Source organism: Castor canadensis, chromosome 1, assembly GCF_047511655.1.
Source record: "Castor canadensis chromosome 1, mCasCan1.hap1v2, whole genome shotgun sequence".
Lineage (NCBI taxonomy): Eukaryota > Metazoa > Chordata > Mammalia > Rodentia > Castoridae > Castor > Castor canadensis.
In genome coordinates, this window is record NC_133386.1 from 158,757,648 (window position 1) to 158,783,839 (window position 26,192).

Sequence of the window (26,192 nt, forward strand, 5' to 3'; positions counted from 1 at the left end):
TCCAAAAACATTTCTGCCTTTTTTCTTAGCTCATTCTCCAGCAAGGAGGAAATATTAGCTTCTTCATGTCATCTGGTTATTGACCAGGCCGGCAAATTGAGAACTACTGATTGCAGTGGTAAAATAATAATTAAAAAATCAGATTCCATTTGCATCCATAGATATTGTGTCTGAATCTTAGCTGTAAATGTCTCCATATATAGATGCAGGTATTTTTTTAAAGCTGCCGTGACTTTTTCTTCTTTTTTTGCACGAACTTGACTTTGTGTTTGCAGGATTGCAGTGCTCCCAAGGAAATGAATAAACAACCAGTCAACAGCCTGGAGGCGGCGGCGCCGGGCCACCGAGATAATCCGAGCGCGCCCAGGACCAGCCCGGAGCTGGAGCTTGCGGCCGCCGCAGCCGCCCCGCCGCCACGTGTGCCCAGGTCCGCTTCCACCGGCGCCCAAACTTTCCAATCCGCGGATGCGCGAGCCTGCGAGGCCGAGCGGCCGGGAGTAGGGTTTTGCAAACTCAGTAGCCCCCGGGCGCAGGCGGCCTCAGCGGCCCTCCAGAACTTAAGCGAAGGGCACAGCGCGCAGGCCAACCCCCCTTCTACCGGCGCGGGAACCGGCAACGGGCTGCACTGTAAGATCTCAGCTCTGCACGGCCCAGAGGAAGATGCAAGCGTGAGTGTGGGCAAGGGCACGCTGGAGCACAACAATACCCCGGCAGTGGGCTGGGTGAACATGAGCCAGAGCACCGTGGTGCTGGGCACCGATGGAATCGCGTCGGTGCTCCCGGGCAGCGTGGCCACCTCTGCCACACAGGTAAGCAGGTCACGCGCGGCCCGCACCACCTCCTGCTCTCCAGAAGCGCGCGAGGCGAACCGGGCCGTGGCGGGTGCACGTGTGCTGATGTGGAGACGGGTTGGCAGTGGTGGATGCTGGAGGCAGCTTTGGGGCTTCGGAAACTCGCACTGCTCTGGGGTCATCAGTTCAGGGTGTGAGGGCTGCAGTGACCCTGCCAGAGGGGCCGCTACCAGCCCCTTCCCAGCCTCTGTAGTAGCTGAAGATCCATTGAAGCAGACAGATTTTAACCCTTTAAGCAGACACGACTCCCCCACCTATCAATGGCTGGGTCTTTTAGTTTCTGAAAAAAGAAAAAAATAATAAGATAAAAACTGTCATATAAAAGAAGCACAGAGGAAAACCTCGTGTGTGCGCAGGGTGAATAATAATTTATGTTCTGCAGCCTATTTATGTTCGGCGTGCTAACGTTTATAACCTGTGAACTCGATGAAAGGCAGGTTTACGTGAGGCTAAACTGAAGTTTGTTTTGGGATCTCTTACAGGGCTCTTTCAAACCCTGGTATTTAATTTTGTCATGATTTTCTTTCCTAAAATGGACCCCCTCAGTTGTATAAGCTTCAGGCCCCACCCATTTGGACACATCCTGCATTTACCATTGAACCAGAGGCATGAAAAACCCACACAGCAAACCCCAGTCCCTGGGTTATGAATAAAGGCAACTCCTCTCCCTGTAGGCTTTTGGTGTTTTCCATTTCCCTCCAGCTTTCCTCCTTCCTTCTCTGAGTTCTTCTTGCTTCTGTTCTGTTTCATTCACTTAAGCTGTTTCCTTCCCGTAGCCTTTATTTCTCCTCTTCTATCTCCTCTCCTCCCTTGGGGTCAGGGACTAGGCATGTGTCCAGTGCGTGTGTGTAATGGGGTGAGGAGTGAACCAGAATATTTGCCTGTTTGAGGTACAGGATTTATACACCCCTCTGTCCTTACTCACTTGCGCTCTAGCATTTGTGCACACACAAATACACTCTCATTACCCACAGGCCTCTATAGCAGGAGCTCAACTATTAGAACAACTACAAATAAACACTCATTCCCTTGCAGTTGAGACCTATTTCTAGAGCACTGGTCTATGCGCATTAGGTGCCTTTGGTAGCATAGCATGACTCCAGGTGGACTGGAAAATGTTTCACATGCTTTGCTTACTACCGCACTGCGGCAAAAGGAGCTGGAACTCCCACCCTTTCAGTCTGGGAAAAATTGGAGGATGAGGTTAGGGGCAGAGATAGTTTGTGTGGGGGAGGAGTATAGGGAAGATGTTAGGGATGTGCAGATTCTTGGGAGCACTTATTTTTCAACCCTGTCCATCTTTCTGATTTTGCCTTTCTGACACCCACCTCAGCCCCGCTTCTCCCTCCCCAAGACCTCCTCTCATCCTGACAGCTGGTTCTTTATTCTCCAAGGCCTATGAATCCGTGTGGGCATGCTAAGTTGTCACAATAGGAGGTGGAGGGATAGGGAAGAACTGTGCAGTGGACTGACCTGGAAGCTTTGTGCACAGCTCAGTGTCCAAAACACTTTCAGAGTTCATCTGAGGTGCCCCCACCCCAGCTTTTTCTGCTTAGTACTGAGGCATTCCAGAACCAAGTAATGCCCCCAGAAAGTATCTTAGTGTGAGCTTGGAGAAGTAAGCCCCGAAGATTCATAAACTGCTGGAGCTGGCATGCCTCAGGGGACAGCTATCTAAGCCCCTCATTTAACAGATGCGAATGCAGAGGCTAAGAGAGGGCAAAAGGTTATCTATCTAGTATAAGATAGTAGTAAGGTTCCAGATTGCCTGACTGTTACCATATCTACCTTCTCTCTTTCCTCTCTTGTTTCACCTCCATCTTGCTCATCTCCCTTGCACTAGGGTTGAAGGCTGCTTCCCTTAAGCTAGATGACCAGGCAGGTTCTGCCTGTAGGCTTTGGGAGAAAAAGTGAGGCAGGGGCTCTGGCTGGCTTTAAGCATTGCAGCTCTTTTTCTGGTCTTGGCACACACTTCAAAGGCAGTGCTGAGAAAGGGATGCAGTAAGGGTTTTTTTGGGTGTGTGTGTGAGGGGAGAGGAGTTGTTTATGAACCTGCTTGCTGGGAACTCTAGGCATGATGATGGGGGCCTGCTTGCCAAATGGATTCTTGGTGAGGGTTTGGGTCTGCAGGGACATGCTTGCAATAAATTCACAGGTTCAAGGTTTGGGGAGAGCTGCTTGCTGGTGTGCCCTGAATATAGGATTTGGGAAAGGACACAGGGGTCTGTTTAAGAAGGATCTTTAGGTAAAATTTGGGGGCTGCTTGCTGAAAGAGTCAGTGCAAGGTTGAGGGGTGAGTGCCCTGCTCCTAGGTGCATCCTTTCTTTAGAATTGGGGTCCTGCTTGCTGATGCATCCTCTGTTGAAAGGTGGGAGCCTGCTTGCTGGGAAATACCCTCAGTTGGGGGGAGGGGCGGAATGGGGCCTGCCTGTGGACCTACCCCGGTCTGTTATCGACAATGTGCTTTTCCGCCCCCAGGAGGACGAGCAAGGGGATGAGAATAAGGCCCGAGGGAACTGGTCCAGCAAACTGGACTTCATCCTGTCCATGGTGGGGTATGCAGTGGGGCTGGGCAATGTCTGGAGGTTTCCCTACCTGGCCTTCCAGAACGGGGGAGGTATGGCTTTTCAGATCTTTCCGCGGGGCGGGCACTTGAGGGTTGGGGGGCCTCAGACAAGGGCCGGGAGGGGAAGATCAGGGTGCCTCCTGGCCGGATAGCCCCATCCCCTGAGGGCTTGAATGCAAAACTGGAGGGCAGGAGCCATTGAAAGCGGTTGGCAGGAGGACCAGGAGTAACCAGGAAAGGCAAGGGCCCCTAGATCCTCCACTGGCCCAGTCTGGGGGACTGGTTCCTGAGCCAAGTCCACACTGACGCAGGGAAGTTCAGATTCTAAACATCACGTATTCAGGAAGCGGAAGCGGGGCACTGTCCGCACCTAATCCACTTTAGAACCAGAGGCGATGTGGTCCTGGAGGCGGAATTAAGGACGTTCTAATGTTATAATTTGGAAATCCGAGCTTCCGTAGGAGACTTTGAGAATGGGCACGCGTGGAATGCAGAATTGCAGGCTAGCTAGGAGCGGCAGGAAAGAACTGGGGATTTTATGCACTCTGGAGGTTTCCAGAAGCACCCCATCCCAACACATCCCTTCTTGGAAAGAACCAGAGACATTTTTTAGTTTAGCAAAACCGATTTTCCTTTCTTTTGTCCTAACTGGGTGAAAGAAGAAAAGTGTTTCGAAAATGTGTAAACATGCACCAGCCATAAATCCACTGTACCTCCTTTGTATGCATCCAGAGGGACCCCACACAGTTAGGGACCAATTGGCTTGCCCGTCCAAGGTTGAGGTGCAGCGGTGCCGGCCACTGGTTCCTAAGTAGTTGACAAGTCGCCTTATAGGAATCGGTGTTCGCATCCAAAGCTCCCTTCCGCATCTTTACTGGACCAAAAACTCATCCCCTCACCCACAGTTTTTGTTTTTTTGTTTTTCCTTTCTGGGTCCTCTCCAGGACTAATTTGGTTTGTGGGGCCGGACAGGTGCTGCACCAGGGGACGATTAAAACGGAAAAATAGATGACGCCTTATTCCAAATTAGGACATGTCAAATACTTATGAGGACTGCAGAGCTTTTGAAATCAGGGGTACCCTGGAAACAATATGTGCTGGCCACACAAATCTAGACACCCCAGCTAGGTTTCCATTCGGTTTTCCTGAGAGTCCTCAGACTTGAGGGCGGGAAGTGGGCGGGAGGTGTTGTAATAAGGCTTCCTGGGACTGAAATGGATGTGGGGAGGCTGGGGTACCGGGTGGGGTGGAAGTTCCAGGAAAGAGAGCTTGGCTCCAGAAAGTGCCCGCGCTTTGCCCGAGGGTGGTGTGCAGAGTGCGGGGCTGTGGTAGGGCCCAGCGGCTCCCAGACTCTGGAGGCAGCTTTTTCAACACAGCGCCTCTGTGCTCCCCTCCTCCCTCCCGCCCCTCTCAGCCCTCAGAGCTCCTTTCTTCCTTTTAAGGAGCAGAAGGATTTCACAATCCTCATCTGTCTGGAAAACCTCATCCAGAGAGAGTAAAGCAGGATCTCTGTGCTTGCTCCCCAGTAGCCCATGGCTGCTGCTGGGCCTTCCCTGCTGGGGGAGACCTTGGCAGTGAGGTCCTTTAGTCCCACAGGAAGTTGGGAGCAGGGCAAGTGAAGCTCCATCTAGAGAAGCCCCAGCTTTCTTCTGCTGAGCACACTGTTCTGGGCTCCCCGAATTCACCCTGACCCATGCAGTTGCCTATCCTGGCCAAACCCTTTTCAAAGATGGGCAATTCCCCAAGCTCTTCCAAACAACCTCAGAATCCTTGAAGGGCAGCAAGCCAGTCAAGACCTAACACAACCATGGCCCTAAGCTGGGCCTTCTGAGGAATAAAGAAATGAAGGGTCAATGGCCTCAGGGGCCCACATAAATATTATCAGGAAATCAGTCCCTGGGAAAAGGGCCTGGGGGAGGACATAGAGGGAGACTTCTTAGAAGAGGAGGGTTGACCTTGAACTTGAAGATGGGAAGAACTTATCCTGTGAAGAAGGAAGTTGAGAAGTTTGTGGTAGTGGTGGGGGAAGGTTGGGCATCCCAACTGCTCAAACCTAGTTGGCAGAATGTGTGTGATAACTTGGATTATTGGAGATGAGGGGTCCCAGAGTACAGTTTAGCAGATTTTAGTCCTAGGTTCTGATGAGATTTCACCAAATCAGCCTCTAGTCAAAGACATGGATTTGTTGAACCCTGGAAGGACTTAAGCTTTGGAAATTGAAGTGCTATAAAGATAAAAGTCTACCCAGTACATGACCCCAGTATCCTGTCTGGTGTGAAATTGAAATAAGGAGTATATTTGCATGCATATCTTCACAATTTTTGGAGGAGGACTCTAAAGTGTCCTGTGGGTGCCTGTTGTTAAGATAGTATATCAAAAGCTTCAGAAAAGGAAGGAAATTGTCCTTTGATTTCTCAAGAGGGAGTCTAGCCCCCAGCCTGGAGAGTTAAAGTGGGCCAGAGGCCTACCTTTGCCTCACCTGGCTCTTTCTTCCCACTCGCTTTTTCTCAGGTGCTTTCCTCATCCCTTACCTGATGATGCTGGCCCTGGCTGGGTTGCCTATCTTCTTCCTAGAGGTGTCACTGGGCCAGTTTGCCAGCCAGGGGCCAGTGTCTGTGTGGAAGGCCATTCCAGCTCTACAAGGTGAGACCAGATTGTCTTTCAGCTTCCTTACTGTGCCCTCTCTGTCACAGGGAGGGAGATCTTGCTTTTGTGATTAGTGGAACTCCCTCCCTCCTTACTTTATTTGATCCTTCTGAAGAATGGCTCAAGAGTATCTGTCATTGTTGAACTCCTGGCAGAATGCCTCAATGTCCCTGGTAGGCATAGTCTGCTCTACTTATTGTATATCCATTTGTACAAAAGAGTCAAGACCTAGGTTTTCGCCTTGTACCTAACTGTAAGAATTCCATAGGATTTGGGAGGGAATGAATCCCTGGAACTTTTTCTTCTGCAGGCTGTGGCATCGCAATGCTGATCATCTCTGTCCTAATAGCCATATACTACAATGTGATTATTTGCTACACACTTTTCTACCTGTTTGCCTCCTTTGTGTCTGTGCTGCCCTGGGGCTCCTGCAACAACCCTTGGAACACACCAGACTGCAAAGATAAAACCAAACTTTTATTAGGTAAGTCTGAATATGCTTTAGGTATGTGTGTTGTGAGCTAGTCATTCATTCCACAAAGATTAATCAAACACTTATTGTGCATGTCAGGCCCTCTAGTAGGTTCTGGGGGCACAGAAATGAATTCAAACAACTGAACATCCTTAAGTTTAACATTTAAGAAACTCCTAACTCAGAGGAGGGGTGGGCAAATCTTGTTTGCTCAAAAAATAGTTGGAGTGTTGGTTAAAAATTCAGATGCTAATGTGGAATGGAGTCAGTCTTATTAAATTGAGTGGGGCCAGGAAATTTGCAGTTCTATAAACCCATATAGGATCTTGTTTGGTTTCATACAGTGTTTGTCACACTAGCAGACCTGGGAGGTGGTTAGACACCCCTCCCTAACCTTCCCGAAGGAGAAGCTGACTTTTGCTCACACGTTGCATGGTGCGATTCAGAAAGCAACGTTCTAAGTCTTAGAATTTAGGAGAGCTGTACAAGTGATCCCAGGGCCACATTTCACAAAATACTGCTCACTGCACATGGTAAAAACACGAGAGCAAACACTTAGGCCTAAGCCTTTGAAAGGGCCTGGACGGTGACACATCTGCTGGAGAGTTAGGTAGTGTTAACTGGAAGAAATTTTACAGTCCAGTGTGAAATCCACTGGGACTTAAGGACTGGGAGGAACCTGTCAGCTTCTTGGGTGGAGAGCAGAAGTGAATCTGAAGAGGAGCAGGGCAGATATGTGGAAAAGGCTCTCTGGTATAGAAGCTATCTTTGCCACTGACTGTATGTGTGACTGGGTTAAACAACTTCTCTCTGGATCTCAGTCTTCCTCACCTGAGAAACAGAAGAAATAGTAATATTCTGCACCCTACTACTTCATGGGTCTGGTATGCAGAAAAAAGACAGAAGGGGTATGATAGCAGTTGCAAATGTATAAAACTTTGTAAGTAGAAGTTGCTAGTGTCAGTCACATTTGAGAGCTCTGGTCATTTTAATGGTGACCTAAAACCAAGAGGTCTCTCCTTTCCCTGGAAGATCTGTTATTCCCTATAAGTTGGGTTTGTGATTGCAGTTGCCTGTGATCTCTGTGTGACTGGCTTTTAGTGCTGACCTCCCATACCAGCTCTTTGCCCTACAGTCTGCACATTGTCAAAGTAGGACATTATTTGACCCTTTGAGTATGTTTAGAGCAAAAGATGAGAATTCTTCCTTCCCACAGCCCCAAGAGAAATACATGTGCCTAAATTCACGTTGCAGTGTTTATCATACACAATGTGCACGTACATACACACCGTATCCAGCCTCCACCTGGAGAAGCTTTGAGTAAGACTGAAGGAAAACTAAGTCCAGAGACACTTACCCATTAAATTCAAACACTGCACCTGGAAGTGCTCAGGAGTAGGAGAATGGGGATTTGTGCAGGTTCCCAGGTGTGTGGTTCTCTAGTCCTGTGATCAAGACTTAAGTGTTCCTTAGCCTCTCTGGGCCTCGGTGTGCTCATCTTTAAAATTTCCCTGTTGATGGTCTCTTAGGTGAGAACAGTGATTCTCAAGTCTGGCTACCGTACATCAGAATCACCTGGACCTAACCATCTCAGACCACTTCAAATCAGATGACCTGGGAATGGAGGCTAAGAGTCTACATTTTAAAAGTTTTCTAGGTGCAACTAAGAGGGTAGGAACAACTAGGGTGAAGGCTGCCCACATTCTTCTTTTGTTTATTGCTTTCTTTGTGCTAAGCACATGCTCTACCACTGAGCTACATTCCCAGCCTCTCTATATCATTTAATTAGCCCACTCTTAGTCAGTTTTGGAATGGAGTGGTCCAACCTCTTTGCCCTAAACAGTAGCTCTTCACAGAGTCACAATCAACAGTCAGCTGCCCGAATAACTTCCTGAAAATGGTTGCCATGTTAGGCGAACTGCATTTTCCAGGGACTGGGACATGGAATGGAGAACTACCTCATGGTCATAGATCATCCCAGAGCCCTGCTTGTCCGTTCCAGATTGTGCCTGAGAGGGAAGCCACTTTCCAAGAGAGTATCTGCTGGATCAAGTTGTTCTGTGACTCAGTATCCATGAGGTGTGTCCTGAACATGTGCCCACGAGACATACTGATTTGTATCCCGCAGCTGTCTTCCAGTGGGGACAGTAGTTCAAAAACACCATTTTCCTCCTCTAACACTATTTACGAATATTTGTGCCACATCTTAATACTTAATAACTAGCAGCACTCACTACATATCATGTGTGTCAAACCCTTTTACTGCATCATCAATGATGGACAACAAACTGACATATAGTTCCTTTATTGTTTCCATTTTACAGGTGAAAAACCTTATTTTCAATATCATAGGGTAAACAATGCAGTAGACCTGGGATTTGAACACATTTGCCTGCCTTTCAAGGCTATGGTTCTAACCACTATGCTAAATAGCGTTTATAAATGCTATCCAATCTATAGAGCAGCTGCTTCATCAATAATATTTCTGATATTCCTTATAGGAACCCTGTGAGTTCCAAATGGCATAATCACTATTTTGCAGGTGACAAAATAGACTCTAAGCTCAAGCTTAAGTCACAAGGTAGAAACTGCTGTGGAATTTGGATCTCATGACCCAAGATTCTCTGCTTGTCCAGGGTTCTCAAAGAATCCTTGGTCTGGAGGTTCTATAGCATAAGTCTCAGCAAAGTTTGATATTTGTGGTTGAAACGCTATGGAATATAAAGAAAGCTTGTGTGAGCATAGTGTAACTCAGTGATTCCACTTCTGGGAATCTATCTTAAGGGGGAAATTAGAGACAGTGTTATATAAGATTCTTAACTGCAGCCATATTTACAATATTAGAAAATAGTAAAACCACATTTAAATGTATGACAAAATTCACATAGTAACTGAGTAATTCATAGTTCAAATAAATTATGGTTTATCCATATGATAAAGTATTCTGTAGTTATTAAAAATGAATATTCATAAACACAGAAGAATCCTAATAAAACCATATTGAATGTAAGAGCAAGACAGATTTATAGGAGAGAGAGAAAGAAAGAAAGAACATAGACAGATTATACTAAGAATATTAGCAAAGGTGGATTTGGGACTATCCCACATTGTTCTTGCATAGACAAGCATTTATTTTGTAGTCTGTATATGGGCATATGTTTTTTTGTTTGTTTGTTTTGTTTTTTAAAGCATGCTGAGCTTGTTGACTGGGCCCGTCCTGTGGATGAAGGCCCAGGAGGAAGGTACCCTGTCCTGCTTTTGTTTCATGGTATTTGCAGTTTGCCTCACAGGAAACATGAAAAGGAGAGAAAACACTAACACAAATAAGCTTCACTGGTCCAAACCATAAAAACCATGCAAGCTCTGAGCACAGAGACAATGGACATTTTTCATTGTGATTCTTCCTTGAGAGCCTATGGACAGATTGGGCTGATCCTATCTCATTTTTTGCCAGTGCTTTAATTTCTTTTGTTAAAAAAACAAGGTGTCAACCTCCACTGTTTCTCTCTGCAGCCCCTCCATCCGTCATTCTCTGTGTTATCTGCACTCAGGTGTCTTGTATCCCTGGGCCCAGGCTCTCCTTTGTAGGAATATTGATCCTGTGGATTCTGGGGTGACTTAGAAAAGGTGACATTGGCCTGCGTTCTGCAGAAACACAGGCAGCTCTATAGCCCCTCTGCTTTGCTGGACAATTGAGAGTTCAGACAATGCATATTCCTAGGCCTTCTCCCAAAGGGACATAATGAGGAAGGGTTGTTTAGAAGATGGAAAACCTCCTTCCCCATCAGTGTTTCCCAAATGACCTCCTAGGCACACCTTCTCCCTCTAACCTCATAACCAGCCACCCCTTGTGACAACTGGGCAAAAAAGACTGAACAAAGGAAAGGGAGGATAAATGGCTGCTGTTGTGACCTTCAGTCACAGTGGGTGGGTCCCATTTCCCTCAGAGCTGCCACAGACATACTATCAGGATGATCTACTTCACCATGCAGAGATGCCAGGGCACCAGACCCACACCAGCCCCAGAAAAGAGCCCTGGCTCCACTCATGGGTAGACATAGAGTCTGCCATGTGTTTTCTAAGGGGCTGTGTGGGAGGGACTGTCTTCTTTGAGGTGACTCAACCCTCCAGGTATCTGTTAGGGAGAACAGCTAATCTGTGCTCTGCCAAATGAGACCAGGAACTGTTTTATGAAAATAGGAGTGAGCTGGGTCACGTCAAATGGAAACAACATAAGTACCATTTCTATTTCTGGAATGGCTTAGTTTTCATTAGAACTTTAATTAAATGATTCCTTTCTTCCCTAGTCTTTCATTTATTAATAATTGCCCGAGTAAAGAGAATCCCATTCCAACAGCTTTCCAATTTAGCACGATCATTATCGTTGTTCTTTGTTTGGGGTTGCTGGGCCGCTGAGCTCTCCGATGAAAAGGCCCATCTTTCCTTTGCTGGTCTACCTGAAGGGCTGTGTGTCCTCTGGGAAGCATGCTCCTGCCGCCCAGTGGCGGGAAGGGATATTGCAATAGGTTTGAGGCTGCAAGGAGTGAGCTGGAGTCCCTGAACACTGCTGCATTGCCGCAGGATCCATGACCTTGTACTCCTGCAGCGGCGGCAGTGATCCAAGACATGCAGAGATGCTCGATAGGGAAGCTGCCCTAGTGCTTCACAATGGCAATTTTGGAAGATAGCAGTGCAATGTTTGCCTGCATATTAGTGCCCTCTTCAGTTTTAGGGGATGGCAGGAGGGTGAGAAATAACTCCCGGGCTTATTTACTGAAAAGGAACATGGGTGATGTTTTAATTGCCTGCATTCAGGTTGCTGCTGGGGAAAACAAAATCTTTCTTGCTAAACGTTTGATAGTTGTTAGCTGGAGATCCTCCTGAAATTCTGCCTTTGTTAAAGTAAAGAAGATAGTCTGGAGTCCTTGGAAACATCTAAACGCTGAGGTTCTCAACCAGAGGTTTGCAGGGGACACCAGGCTCTGTCCAGAAACATTTTTGGTTATTGCAACTGGAGAATGGATACTCCTGACATTTAAAGGACAGAGGCTGCCAAGTATCCTGCAATGCACCAGGACAGCTTCTCATAGTCCCCAGATGTCATTAGTAAAGAGAATCCTAGTGTACAGAACTAACCAAAGGGAATCATGATTGTTGTTCAAATCTTTACCCCGTGTTCTAAGACATTCTGGAGGATGTGTGGGCAGCAGTGGGTAATTTACAGCAGGCCAGTGGGCTTAGGGGTGATGTCCTAATACCCCAGAAACTTCACTCCATGGAGAGGTGTAAGGATGAATGATTTCCTACTAATTTGAGTGTCAACCATGCGCCAGGCATCATCAGAAAATTTAGAATTCTTAATCTCACTTAATTTGATCCTTACAACAATCCTGTGAACTAGATACAACTATTGCCAGAGATGGAGGAGATAAAGGAACTCCTCCGAGCTCTCAGGACCAGAAAGTGGACCCACAGTCTTGCCCACTTTGCTTTTCTACAGAGGGTGTAAATTGATCTCAGGTGCATTCTTTTTTTGACGGTACTGGGGTTTAAACCTTGGGCCACTCTACCAACCCTTTTTTGAGAAGGGTTTTTTTCAAGATAGAGTCCGCAAAGTATTAGCTGGCTTCTAACTGTAATCCTCCTGATCTCTGCCTCCTGGGTAGCTAAGATTACAGGTACCAGCCACTAGTGTCCAGCTCAGTTGCATATTCTTTTTTCCCATAGTATTTAAAAACAATTTCAACTCATTCCCAACGTTTTAAAAAGGGAAGATTTCATGTAAATTCTCATACAGTCTGCATGTTTTGCCAGAATGTCTGGAAAGGCATGGTCCTGATTGGCTGGAACTCTCTGTCTCCACATCTCCCTATTGCCCTTCTTTTTATACCTTCCTCACAAGTGTCATCACCCTGGGATCTGTAGGTGTTTGAGTTCATGATCCTTGCTCTCTATTTCAGAGTAGAGGGGTTAAGAATATGAACTCCAAAGATAGCCTGCTCTTGTTCCTCCTGGCTTGATGAATGACTTTGAGAAACAACTGCATTTCTCTATGCCCCAGGTCTGTTTCTCTGTAATGCAGATGATCACAGTATCATTCTAACAGGGGTGGTGTGAGGTTTAAATTACTCAATGCACACAAGGCACTTAAAACAGTGCAGGAGTCATGGTAAGTGCTGTACGGGTGCCAGCTGTTATTACTACTTGTTCCTTTACAGAAATACCTTCTAGGATTAGTTCTGATGGACTTTATTAGAAATCTGTCAATTCATCTGCGTTTATAATACTCTTAGAAAGACACTGTAATATGCTCAGAAAGACCTCAGATTCTTCCTACTTAAAGTAAAGGTAATTTATGCTTCCTGAGTTTTAGGAACATTTCATGAGCTAATATTTATTTAAAAGGTCCAGCACAGTGGCTGATATACCAGTACTCACATGGTTAATTTTCTCTCCTTATCCCTGGCCTTCTCAACCTGAGCACTATTGACATTTTGGACTGTGTAATTCTTTGTTGTGGGGGGCTGACTCTGGATTATAAGCTATTTAGTAGTACCCCTATTCTTTACCCACTAGATGCCAGTAGTGCTCAGTCTCCCAGATATGAAAGTGAAAAATGTCTCCAGTCATAGCCAAGTGTCCCATGGGGACTAAATTCATTGGCAAACACTATGTTAGGTCTTGTCCCAGGCTAAGTAGCACACAGTGTGGCTGCTGGGCCCATGTGAGGGTAAGAAGCCCACAGCACACATGTCTTTAAAGTACTCACCGTGCTAGCTGTGGTAACAGGAAGGGGTACAAGATAGAGTTGTTCATAAGCCTTCTGGAGTAGTAGTCCTTCAGGAGGTTTATTTATTTCTGATTGCATTCATTTCTACAATTCATTTGTCTTTTTCTGTGGTGGCATAAGGATCTGGTTTTAAATTCTGTTTCTCTTCCTTTTTCGCTGTGTGACATCAGTAGGATTACTTAACTTCTGTAAGCCTATTCCCTTATTTAAAAAATGGACATAGTAGTGCTGATTGTATAGGCTGTTGTAAGGATCAGATAAGATCATTCTTGCAGTGTGCTTACCCAACGCAGCAAATGTTCCATAAATTTAGCCTTTGTTGCCAGGACAAGGCACTGTTATGGGTGCTGGGGCCCCATGATGAACAGAACATGACGTTGGGGCTTGTCTACACTTGGCCTTGCTCAGGCAATACTTCCCCAAAGTTATTCCATAAAACTTGGTGAATGATTTTGGATTTTGTTTTTAAATGAGTAGAGAGAAATACATATGTATTCTATGTACAGATTTCACTGTTTCTATTCTATCATCTCCTAAACAGATTCCTGTGTTATCACTGATCATCCCAAAATACAGATCAAGAATTCGACTTTCTGCATGACTGCCTATCCTAACTTGACAATGGTGAACTTCACCAGCCAGGCCAATAAGACGTTTGTCAGTGGGAGCGAAGAGTACTTCAAGTAAGATGCCTGTTTTTTGTTTGTTTGTTTTATAAACTTTGCAGACCGTAAGTGTGGGTGGTGGGAAGGGTGGGTTTCCTCCTTCTGTATCCTCCTGCTCTGATGATCAGGGAGAAAGGTTTTTTTTTCCTGGTTTGGCTTCCAAAAGTAGATTATTGTACATTGTGGGCCTGGAAATGGGCATTGGCTGAATGATGGCTGGTGGGAAGACAACTAATGCTGCTGTAATTCATCTTGTTGATTAAAGAGAAAAAAATTGCAATCTTGGTTCAATGCTATCTAAGAAGATCATTAGTTAACCAGGTCATTGTTTTCCATCTGCACTTAACTTGCAGGAAAGAGAAGTAAAAAATAAAAACACAAATTATGGTCAAACTTTTAGTTTAAACAAAAATTATTTTCACTTTTTTTTTTTTTACAGTTTTACACCTGTATTGCTATTCATTGCAGACTGAGGTTCAGTGCTACTAGAAACTCTTCAGTTGCTATAGAAGGACTTAGTAAAAAGTTTGTGAAATTGCCTCTTAAGGGAGGTACATGTAGACAGCTGAACAGAAGATAAATAATGCTTTCCAGTTAAGTTTTAAGTCAGAAGGTGTAAACTCCAATGCTGTCAGGGGTTCAGCAGGGAATATAAATGAGTGAAATAAACCAGTCAAGACCATCGGGAACAGTGGGGACTGTGGCAAACTGAAGAGGATGCGGGCTATTTGCAAGGGAAGTCAATGATGCTGAGCTCTGGTTAGTCACTGCCTTGTGGGAATATGGGCCAGTGCTGCTAGAACTTCCATTTTCTAAGCGAAATTGCAAACAAAACCTAGATTTCTATGTGATCTCTTCAATTTGAAATGTTAGCAAAATAACCCAAACAAAACACTGGAATCAACAAAAAACCCAAGAAAAAACGCATCTCTCAATGGTGCCTGCTTATAACCTTTGCTTACATAATGAGAAACAGCCCCTGATACCTCAGTATTTCTTCCAAGAGCCATCAGTCCCTATTTCAGGTCTTCTCTCCTGTGGGAACTCAGAGGTACATGGTTAAACCCTGTAGGGCAGAAGGAAAGTAAAGCTGAATGATTAAATAATCCTTTTTTTGAACATGAGTACCATGGGGGTGGTGTGGGTAGGCCTTGAATTCACCTTGAGCAGCAAGAAACTGAGTCTGGCCTGGTGGTATTGGGCAAAATCTAGCCACACAATCTGTGTGGTTCAGTATATTGGAGAATGATATGAAAACCTTTAACAATCCCTGGGGCCAGTGCTAATTTCTAAGAGGAAATTAATTAGTAGCTTCTGGGGATGTGTTCAATGTCCCTTACTGAAACAGGAGTAGTTGAGATGATCAGTTATTGACCAAGTGGCTTACTCACTTGGGGGAAGGGACATGGGGAAGGTCCTTTCCATTGCTTGGGAAGTAGGGTTTCCAAGGTTTGGCTTCAGAGTCAAGTTCAGTTTCACTCTTGGCCTGTTCTTATTCAAGTCTTCAGCCCAGGTTGCTCCAAGGTTTGGAATAAATGAGGCTCTGTCCCCACAGAGCTTGGTCTCCCTCTTCTGAAAAACATGGTTTTGTGCTGGAAAGCTGCCTCAATGAAGCACTGGGTAGGCAAGGAGGGGCCCTCTGCTCCTTTCATTTCCCTTGGCAGGTCAGAACGTTCTAGAGTCCTTCAGAGCCTGGATTCAAGATGACCCTTTGCGTAGATCGTAGAAAAATGTCAGCTTACAAATCTAGCACTTTCATACAGGATGCATAGCTAGCTTGTCACAGAGTTGGAGGGATTGTGTGAGGACTCACTGTCATCAGGACTCACTGTCCCTGAAGCTGCCTCCTGTGTTCAGGGGTGAGACTGCTCTGTCTGCCATCCAGCCAGGCTCCATCTGCCTGCCAGAGATGTGGCAGGTGGTGACTTCTTCATCATTGGCACGGGTTACCATCAGCAGTGACAGGTGACCCGCAGTCCCTTCTGTTCGCAGCTGCTTATTGGTCTTGAATATGATCCTTGAATCAGGTCTGGCTAAATGACATTTTAGCCACCCTCAGTCTCAGAATATATCCAGTGCAACTTGAACTAAAACACAGAGCAGCATTTTGAGTCATTTAGCACAAGCAGTTTCTACTACGTACCAGTTTTTTAAATTTAAAAATCAAACACTGTTAGAATAAATTCTTGTAAGAGTGGAACAATGTAGAAAACAGTCAGAAATCACCCCTGACAGTTCAGAATTTTTCTTTTCCTTCCTCCCTCCCTCCCTCCCTCCCTTCTTTTCTAATTTCCTTCCTCCCTTCTTCCTTCTCTCCTTATTCCCTCCCTCCCTCCCCCTCCTTTCATTTCCTTTCTTGTCTTCCTTCCTTTCCTTCCTTCCTTCCTTCTTTTTCTTTTTTTTCCTTCACAGGGTCCCACTTTGTAGCCCAGGCTGGCCTCAAACTTGTAATCTTCTTGCTTCAGCCTCTGAGCACTAGGGTTACAGACACAGGCTACCACACTTGGCAGTTTAGAATTTCTATTGCACTTCTCTGGGGATTCCTCATGATGGGGTGGGGGAGGCTGACTGTCTTATACAAAATCCTGCTGAGGACCAGAAGTGGACTCCCAGCACAAAATTAAGAACAGAGGAGATCTGGTTGGTGCTCTGTAGACAGCTGTGGGTGAGAGCTCAGACCTGTTAATTCCTCCTAACCTGATCTGATTAGGCCCCTAGTGGGGAGGCCATGGTAGGTTGCTGGGGTATGTTCAAAGCTCCTGGTTATACTGAGAGATTAAAGCCTGTAAACTGTCCTCTGCCTTTCTTCTTCTTTCCTTCCCCCTTCTTTCCCTCCCCTCTTTCTGATTCTTAGGTACTTCGTGCTGAAGATTTCTGCAGGGATTGAATATCCTGGTGAGATCAGGTGGCCTCTAGCCTTCTGCCTTTTCCTGGCTTGGGTAATTGTGTATGCATCCCTGGCTAAAGGAATCAAGACGTCAGGAAAAGTAAGAACTTGGATTTTATCTAAGTAAGAGGAAGCCTGGAAATACACAGGGGTGGTTGTGTCATAGAGCAGGCAGCAGAGCACTAATTCTAATTCTGCCCCACAGTAGCTGTGGGATCATGAGCAAGTACCTCACTCCTAAGTACTGCGAGTACTGTTGGGATAACATCTTTTTTGCAGGTCTGTTTTAAGGATCTAATGAGATGAATGTGTACAGAGTTCTCAGGGTATGGTGAAGAGCTGTTCCTGTTAGCGGCTGGCACTCACTCCACTCACACTCTCTGATATGATATTTCTTGCTTTCCTTAAACTCTAGAACTCATGCTCTGGCTTTTTGCCTCTTGGTCTGACTGCCATGTCAGTTATTCGTTCGCCCAAGAAGCTGGATGAAGATCAAAACTGTGAAGTGGATTCCTGTTCCACTCCATGTTCTTGGCCTTCCATGCCATTCCTCCAGCCCCCAGCCCAACACTCTTCCACTCCCATGTGCCTGCAGCACTCAAGGAAGACGGTCTTATTAGTGGGGTTTTGGTTAAGCAGATACTTGGCTGGTCTTGCCAAGCAATTTCTTGGCTGGTCCCTTCCAGGATGAAGGAATTACCTTCCCAGTTCAGTGCCAAGCCAAGACAAGGAGTCCAGGCAACCAGGGCCACACTGCATATTGTTGTAGAGTCATGTTAACATTTTTCTATTTTCTTGCCATCTTAGAAAACCTCACTTAAGGGCTACCAACCCCTTTTGTATTGCAAAACAACCAGTAGTATTTAGTCACCCCAAGAGGCATTTATGTGTTTCCCCGGATGAAAACAAAAGTCCTTAAGATCCAAGGAATGAGGATGGACTCTAGAACCTCAGGCTGTGGAACTGAGATTTGGTCTCATTGTCCAGTCCAGGGCTTTTTTGTGGTTATATTGAAACCCACCAACTTCATCAGGATCTGGCTTCATGGTGTGGCTGAATCTCGGGCATGCTTCCCACCCAAGCCTGGCAGCCCTGAGTGATGAAGACCAATCTGTCTTCTCTCTGGGCATGTGGACATGCTCATGGGTGCCTTTTGTTATGGCTTCTTCTCGTGCTTTCCAGAAAAATCTAGTAAATTAGTGTCATAGGGACTTGAATGGTGGATTCTGGCAAACTTGTCCAAGGTTACCTGAGGCAGGTGGTACAGCTTCAATTACACAAGGTGAGGAGAATAAAGCCAGCTTGAGAGAGTAAGGAGACCTGGGCTCTTGCTCTTGGGGACCTCTCATAGCACTTGCTGTATATGGACTTCTCCACTTGGGCCTTAGAACTGGGCTGAGCATTTTATTTGTTCTTAGTTTTTTTTTTAATTTTATTATTCATATGTGCATACAAGGCTTGGGTCATTTCTCCCTCCTGCCCCCGCCCCCTCCCTTACCACCCACTCCACCCCCTCCCTCTCTCCCCCACCCCCTCAATACCCAGCAGAAACTATTTTGCCCTTATTTCTAATTTTGTTGAAGAGAGAGTATAAGCAATAATAGGAAGGAACAAGGGTTTTTGCTGGTTGAGATAAGGATAGCTATACAGGGCATTGACTCACATTGATTTCCTGTGCGTGGGTGTTACCTTCTAGGTTAATTCTTTTTGATTTCACCTTTTCTCTAGTTCCTGGTCTTCTTTTCCTATTGGCCTCAGTTGCTTTTAAGGTATCTGCTTTAGTTTCTCTGCGTTAAGGACAACAAATGCTAGCTAATTTTTTAGGTGTCTTACCTATCCTCACCCCTCCCTTGTGTGTTCTCGCTTTTATCATGTGCTCAAAGTCCAATCCCCTTGTTGTGTTTGCCCTTGATCTAATGTCCACATATGAGGGAGAACATATGATTTTTGGTCTTTTGGGCCAGGCTAACCTCACTCAGAATGATGTTCTCCAATTCCATCCATTTACCAGCGAATGATAACATTTCGTTCTTCTTCATGGCTGCATAAAATTCCATTGTGTACAGATACCACATTTTCTTAATCCATTCGTCAGTGGTGGGGCATCTTGGCTGTTTCCATAACTTGGCTATTGTGAATAGTGCCGCAATAAACATGGGTTTGCAGGTGCCTCTGGAGTAACCTGTGTCACAGTCTTTTGGGTATATCCCCAAGAGTGGTATTGCTGGATCAAATGGTAGATCAATATCTAGCTTTTTAAGTAGCCTCCAAATTTTTTTCCAGAGTGGTTGTACTAGTTTACATTCCCACCAACAGTGTAAGAGGGTTCCTTTTTCCCCACATCCTCGCCAACACCTGTTGTTGGTGGTGTTGCTGATGATGGCTATTCTAACAGGGGTGAGGTGGAATCTTAGCGTGGTTTTAATTTGCATTTCCTTTATTGCTAGCGATGGTGAGCATTTTTTCATGTGTTTTTTGGCCATTTGAATTTCTTCTTTTGAGAAAGTTCTGTTTAGTTCACTTGCCCATTTCTTTATTGGTTCATTAGTTTTGGGAGAATTTAGTTTTTTAAGTTCCCTGTATATTCTGGTTATCAGTCCTTTGTCTGATGTATAGTTGGCAAATATTTTCTCCCACTCTGTGGGTGTTCTCTTCAGTTTAGAGACCATTTCTTTTAATGTTGTTCTTAGTTTTTATTTGATTTGTCAACAAATGAAAATTTTTTCATCTTAGCTCTTCTAGGAAATTGCAGTTTCCTCATTTCTAGGGTGGAGGCAGTTAGACTGGGTGATATCTAAGACCCTCTAGTTCTAACATTATTCCATTTGAGCCCTTGCTAAGGGAGCCAAGCGGGAGGCACATGTTTACTCCTGACCTCAGTTTCTCTTTCTGTAAAATGAGAGCTGGGATTAAGTGACTCCTGAGGATACTGCTGGCTCAGAGTGAATGCTATGAGGCTGGATCAGTTGTTTTTCTAAGGTTGTAGGAAAAATAGGGATGCTAAAGCAATCCTTACAGCAGTGCCCAGCGTGGCCTGTGGCTTCCTAGAGTCTTGCCTGCAGTGGCTTGGAACTGAGTTTGCACAGGAGTTCCATCATATTCAAAGGGCCAAACCAAGTATCTGCTCAGCCAAAATCCCACTGGCAGTGCTGTCTCTTATGGCTAGACATGGAGACAAGGTAGCCTAACCAGAAGATGGCTCCAGGGTTATATCAATCTGAGTTCAAGCTTTGACTGTATCACTTTCTACTTGTGTAACTCTGGACAAGCGATTTAACCTATGGAGCCCGTTTTCTAATCTGTAGATTGGGGATAATAGTTTACACATACCATGTAGGATTGCTAAAAGGAGGAAGTGAGAAAATGCTTGTAAAGTATCTGGCATATGGTCCATTCTTCATCAACATTAGCTCTTTTCATTTTCATTATAATGAATGAGTGGAGATTGTGCCACATTGGCATCTTGAAAGCAGTGGCCTTGTTGGGGAAATAGGAAGATATAGGGAGCCTTGTGACATCCCTTGTGCCAGGCACTGTGCTGTTTCACATGCAATAGTTCACTTACTTTCACAGCCACCTGCTGGGTAAGCACAATGATTCCAGTTTTATAGATGGAGAAGCTGAGGCTCATCAAGGGAAAACAAGTTACCTGATGTCACACAACTTTTAAGTGGCAGTGGTAGGATTTGAACCCAGGTCTGGCTTGCTGTAAAGCCTCTAGTCTACATGACATTCTCTCCCAAGAGGGACTGCTAGGGATGAGGTGAGAAATGAGGACTCCAAAGTCATCATTCACATGCAGTGGGGATAACATTTTCCCTACTGCAAACCAGGACCCCTGTACTCCTGTTCAGTCTCTGCTGGGTTTAGCTGTGTGACTTTGAGTTTTTAAGTCACCAGGGCCTTGTTTTTCTTATTTGCAAAATCAAAGCTAGAGTAAATCTCCTCTAAAATTCTTTTAATCTCTATTCCTCTGTGATTTTTTTGAAGTGGCATTGTACCCATTTCAACTGATTCAGAACTTAATCCTTGGTGCTAGGTTTTGTAGGCTTTCTGGAATTAGCAGATTTAAGCAGTCTGGAACAGGTAAGTTTTTTTTTTTTTTTAGATTGGCCAACCTAATTTCCTGCCTCATTGAGAAAGGTTTCCAACCAAAGATCAGTGATCAGTTTTTTAAAAAATGAGGAATACAACCACAAAGGATGAATCATGATTTGTTATCCTGCCCTGAGTTGTACAGACACTAATCATGGAAATGTTCTTGAGAACTTTGGTGAGTGAAGGACCAAGGCTGTTCATTATGTCTCCATGAACACCAATATGATTGAAATTCCACACATACTGTCCTGTGCCATTAGCTGTCCTCCTTTTCTGGCAGTCACAGTCAGAGAAGCTCAGTTGCTCTTGTGTAGGCCTGGGGAGAAGGAAATGGCCCATTGCTTCTGCTGAGAGTGAGGCCTCCTGGCAGCAAGAAATCCAGAGACCAGGAACCATAGGCAGCCTGAAGGTCAAATGAAGCCCTCTTGGCCTCAGGGGCTGCTCTGTCTAAAAGACACAGCAACAGAGCAAAACTAACCTAATTAGCTAGTGCAGGCTAGTGGGGCCTTACCACCTGTTCAGGGCTCCTGCTGTGAGGAGGATGCCTCAAGGTGTCAGGCCAACAGGCTGGGATCAACTAGTTATTGTCACTCCTGCCAAGCATAATTCATTACTGTGCAAGTGTAATTCCTCTGACAGTACATCCTGAAACAGGTGCGTCCCGAAGCTCACTGGACCCAGGAACTAGTTGTGCATAAAGCCCCCACATATTCTTCATTCACACTGGAGGCAGGTTCAGGATTTTCAAGCCAAACTGTGTCCAGCCATCTCAGCTAACCAAGATCATCATCTATACAGTGAATGAATGCATCACCTGCCCTGGGGGCCAGGATCAGGGCAAGGCAAGCAAGTGAAAATTTAGGGAAGCCCTCACTCTCAGGTTCCTACAAGTGCTGGGGTGGCACCCAGGAGGAGTGCCTCCTTAAATTTTGTACCTTAGGTGCCTCACTAGCCTCACACTAGCCCCCCACCCCCTCACTTTTGATCATGTCACTCTTAGAATGGCTTTAAGGAAAAAAATAGCTTTGAAGTAAGAAAAGTTGGGATCTTGGCTCAAGCTGGAAGACTGTAAATGAGATATTTGATTCCTTATAAGATGTTTAATCTGAGCCCTGGCTTTCCTCTCTGCCAAATGGGACTAATATACCTGGTCCACAGAGTGAGCTCCAGCAGTGGTGGTGTCTAAACAGCAGTCACCAGCAATCAAATGGGACTGGCAGTCTTAGCTGGCTAGATGGGTACCAGCCCCAGAGGTAGGAATCTCTGAGGTTTCCTTCTGTAGGCTTCTCCTGTTTTTCCTCTTTTAGTGTCTTAGCTTCCTCCCAGGTGGTCTTTAGTTCCCCCATTCATTTACTGTCTTGGTGGGAATAGGAAGTCATACTGGTCAAGACCATGCCCTGTCTTGTAACATCTCCTTTTCCCCAGTCCCATTAGACAGCTAGAAGGCCAGCTTGGACCAGACAGGGATGGGACAAAACTTTCTCCTGAGACATCAGATGCCCTTGGATTTTGTAATGTCTGGGGCTTCACTTTTCCTTCAGTCTTTGAGGCAAAGGGAGAACAGGTTTGGATATAGGAGGGAGGTGGCTGCTCTTCCTCCCAGATCTCTACTACTGTGAGGTTTTTGCACCAGGAGGGAGGAGAGACTGCTGCAAAGGTGTCCTTGTCAGTGATGGGAACGCTGGAGAGAGGAGGCCAGCTTCCCTGGGTTTGCAGCCAGAAAGTAAGAATTGGCATTAGGTAATTGAGTTTAGAAGCAAAAGTAACCTCCCTATTTTAGTGAATGGCAGTGCCACCTTTTCAGTGGCTAAGGTCAAACACTTTGGGGTTATCTTGGATCCTTCTCTTTTACAGTCCACGTTAAATATGACAGGAAATTCTGATTGTCTCTTACCAGCTCCCCTGTTGGGACTCAGACTTCCTCCCTTGCAGGTCTTCCCTCTCTGGCATTCTCCCAGATATCCAGTTGGCTCACACTCATTCCTTCAAGTCTTGGCTGTTTTTCAGTGCAGATTCCCTGGCAATGCATTTCAATGTGGCCATTTTGCCAACCTCCCCAGCATGCCCTGAGACCTTCCCTGCTCTTGTGTTTTTCTTTTCCAATTTGTGTATCACCTGTTTTGTTTATTTGTGTGTCCCAGGTATGCAATTGTGCAGGTTTTTTATATATATGTATGTCACATGTACTTATATGTATATATATATATATATGTATACTCATTTGAATAAGTGAAATAACTCTTGGAGTTTTACACATATATTGTATATGTAACATAAATATATATAGGTTTTTCTTTTTTTCCTTTCCCCTTTTCTCTCTCTCTTTTTTATTTTTGCTAGTAGTGGAATTTGAACTCAGGCCCTTGTGATTGCACGTGCACTATCACTTGAACCATGCCCCCAGTCCTTTTTGCCTCCTGACCTTCAAAAACCTTCTTAGTGGGACTGTAGAAACTACTAAAAGAACATAGAGAACCGTTATAAGTAAGATGTTCCAAGTGTGGAAGAAACCAGGCTGCTTATTTTTTTTAATACAAGTCTGAAACATGTTGCATATGAAACAGACTTTATGTGTGTATGTGTGTTTTGCATCAAGTTTGCCAGGCAGGCACTCTACCACTCGAGCCACACCCCAACCCTTTTTGCTTTAGTTGGTTTCAGATTAGAGTCTTGTGTTTATGACAAGGGCTAGCCTCAGACCTTGGTCTTCTTACCTATGTCTTCAGAGTAGTTGGGATTACACATGTGAACCACCATGCCCCATTTATTGGTTGAGATATGGTCTCTCTATCTTTTTGCTCCGGCTGGCCTCAAACTGTGATCCTTTCAATCTCCACCTCCCAAGTAGATGGGATTACAGATGTGAGCTATCACATCCAGCCTTCCTCCTCCTCTTCTTCTCCTCCCCGCCTTCCTTCTTCTTCTTCTTCTTCTTCTTCTTCTTCTTCTTCTTCTTCCTCCTCCTCCTCCTCCTTCTTCTTCTTCTTCCTCCTCCTCCTCTTCCTCCTCCTCCTTCTTCTTCTTCTTCCTCCTCCTCCTCTTCCTTTTTTTTGAGACAGGGTCTTGCTAATGTAGTCCAGGCTGGTCTCAAACTCACGGTCCCCCTGCCTCAGTTACCTGTGTGCTGAAATTACAAGTGTTCCCTACCATGCCTTGCTACCAGGAGTTATATTTTAATCCCAACTCTGACCTTTTGCAACCTGTCTCCCTTGCAAGTTCCATATCATCTCCTGAAATCCCAAGGCCTGCCATCTCATTCAGGCTGCAGCCCCCTTGCCAGGTGCTTGAGTCTGTGTATCAGGTGGCAGGGTCTCTGCATCCACTCATGGGGGCAGGTGTTCCATCCAGTTACCCCAGGACTGCAGGCAGGAATGAAGGGAGCTTCAAACCAGCAGAGAGGGCTTTGGTGGGTGGCATGGGAGCGCAGCCTCATCCTCCCAAGTGTCTTGTGATGCATTTTTGGGATGTAACTTGTTTGTGAGCTGAGGGTTATCAGTGTTACTCAATTTAGGGCTGGTGAGTCCTAGGCCTGGCTCTGAGTGGCACTGTATTTCCAGTGCCCCTAGTCCTGTTTCTCTTTGTATGGATTGTCCCACTGTACTCTTCCAGTGTCACCAAGAGGAGGACAGGTGTGGACACTGACAGAGAGGTTAAGCCACTTCTCCAGGTAACCCAGCTTGTAAGTGGTAGAGTGAGGATTTGAACTCAGTCCCATGTGACCATAGAGCCTGTGCGCTCATAGTTGACTCTTTTCTTCTGTCTATTAAGTTTTATCCCAAGCCCTTCCTTCACCCTGAGGCTTGATTGACAGGTAAGGAAGGAAATACCTTCCACTCATCCCCATCCAGTCTCCAAGTTCTGCTGATGTTACTGCCCAAGTGTTTCTTGACACTGATCCCTCCTTCTCTTCCAGAATCCAGAAGTATCCTATTTGCATTCAGGGCCTTCTAAGATGTGTTTCCTCCGGTCTATCTGGTCTCCCCTCTCTACACTCTTGACCTTGACTTTATGCTCTCTTGATGCTGAGTGGGTAGTGATTTGCCCCTGCACATCTGCCTTGCCTTCTTTCTTCCTTCACCTTCCCACCTTGCACCACTTGACCTCTAAGATCCAGCTTAGGAGTCATCTCCATGAATTTTATAGAAACTCCCAGGCTGGGCACAGCACCTTTCCGTGAACTTCTGCAGTGTCCTGTGTGTAACTGCTTTGCCCATTGTTGAAACGTTGCCTCTGTGACTTCTGCATCATGAGTCCCTTTGTCTCTGTGCAGCTGGTGTCTGGCACAGCAGCCAGCTCATAGGAGGCCCTCAATAAATGCCTGTGGAACTTAACTGCATTTGATGACCACCTGTTATAGATAGACGCCAGCCAGGCCCAAAAGACCAAAAATCGTATGTTCTCCCTCATATGTGGACATTAGATCAAGGGCAAACACAACAATGGGATTGGACTTTGAGCGCATGATAAAAGCTTTAGCACACAAGGGAGGGGTGAGGATAGGTAAGACACCTAAAAAATTAGCTAGCATTTGTTGCCCTCAACGCAGATAAACTAAAGCAGATACCTTAAAAGCAACTGAGGCCAATAGGAAAAGGAGACCAGGAACTAGAGAAAAGGTTAGATCAAAAAGAATTAACCTAGAAGGTAACACACACGCACAGGAAATCAATGTGAGTCAACTCCCTGTATAGCTATCCTTATCTCAACCAGCAAAATCCCTGTTCCTTCCTATCATTGCTCATACTCTCTCTACAACAAAATTAGAAATAAGGGCAAAATAGTTTCTGCTGGGTATTGAGGGGGTGGGGAGGAGAGGGAGGGAGCGGAGTGGGTGGTAAGGGAGGGGGTGGGGGCAGGGGGGAGAAATGACCCAAGCCTTGTATGCACATATGAATAATAAAATAAGAAAAAAAAATAGATAGACGCCAGCCATACACCAGTGCATTTAATCCTCACGACTATTTCTAAGAAAGGTGCTTTTATCCCCACCTTACAGATGCAGAAACTGAGATTCTTGAGCTTAATAACTTGTCTGAGGTCACACAATTACTCAGTGCCAGAGAGCTGATTGCATTTGAACCCAAATGTGTCCAATTCTAAGATTCATCTCACTGGTTGGCCTCAATGAGGGTGCCTGTATAAGCAGGGATGGAAGGCTTAAGCTAAAAAGGTGCATTAGAAGGTGGGTAGGAATTTTGGGGGAGGGAGGCACGGAGC

The 26,192-nt window shown here is 45.5% G+C and overlaps 1 protein-coding gene across 1 annotated transcript in view; it reads left to right on the plus strand.

The window, feature by feature from the left end:
- Positions 1 to 281: 281 nt before the first annotated feature.
- The window catches only part of Slc6a5 (solute carrier family 6 member 5), a 54,788-nt gene continuing 28,877 nt past the window's right edge, over positions 282 to 26,192 (plus strand). Inside the window, exons 1-6 of the mRNA XM_074042861.1 lie at positions 282 to 809; positions 3,330 to 3,468; positions 5,929 to 6,060; positions 6,374 to 6,547; positions 13,867 to 14,008; positions 16,845 to 16,977. Of these exons, the coding sequence (XP_073898962.1) occupies positions 297 to 809; positions 3,330 to 3,468; positions 5,929 to 6,060; positions 6,374 to 6,547; positions 13,867 to 14,008; positions 16,845 to 16,977 (1,233 nt within the window). The 5' untranslated portion in view covers positions 282 to 296. The remainder of the gene's footprint in view (positions 810 to 3,329; positions 3,469 to 5,928; positions 6,061 to 6,373; positions 6,548 to 13,866; positions 14,009 to 16,844; positions 16,978 to 26,192) is intronic.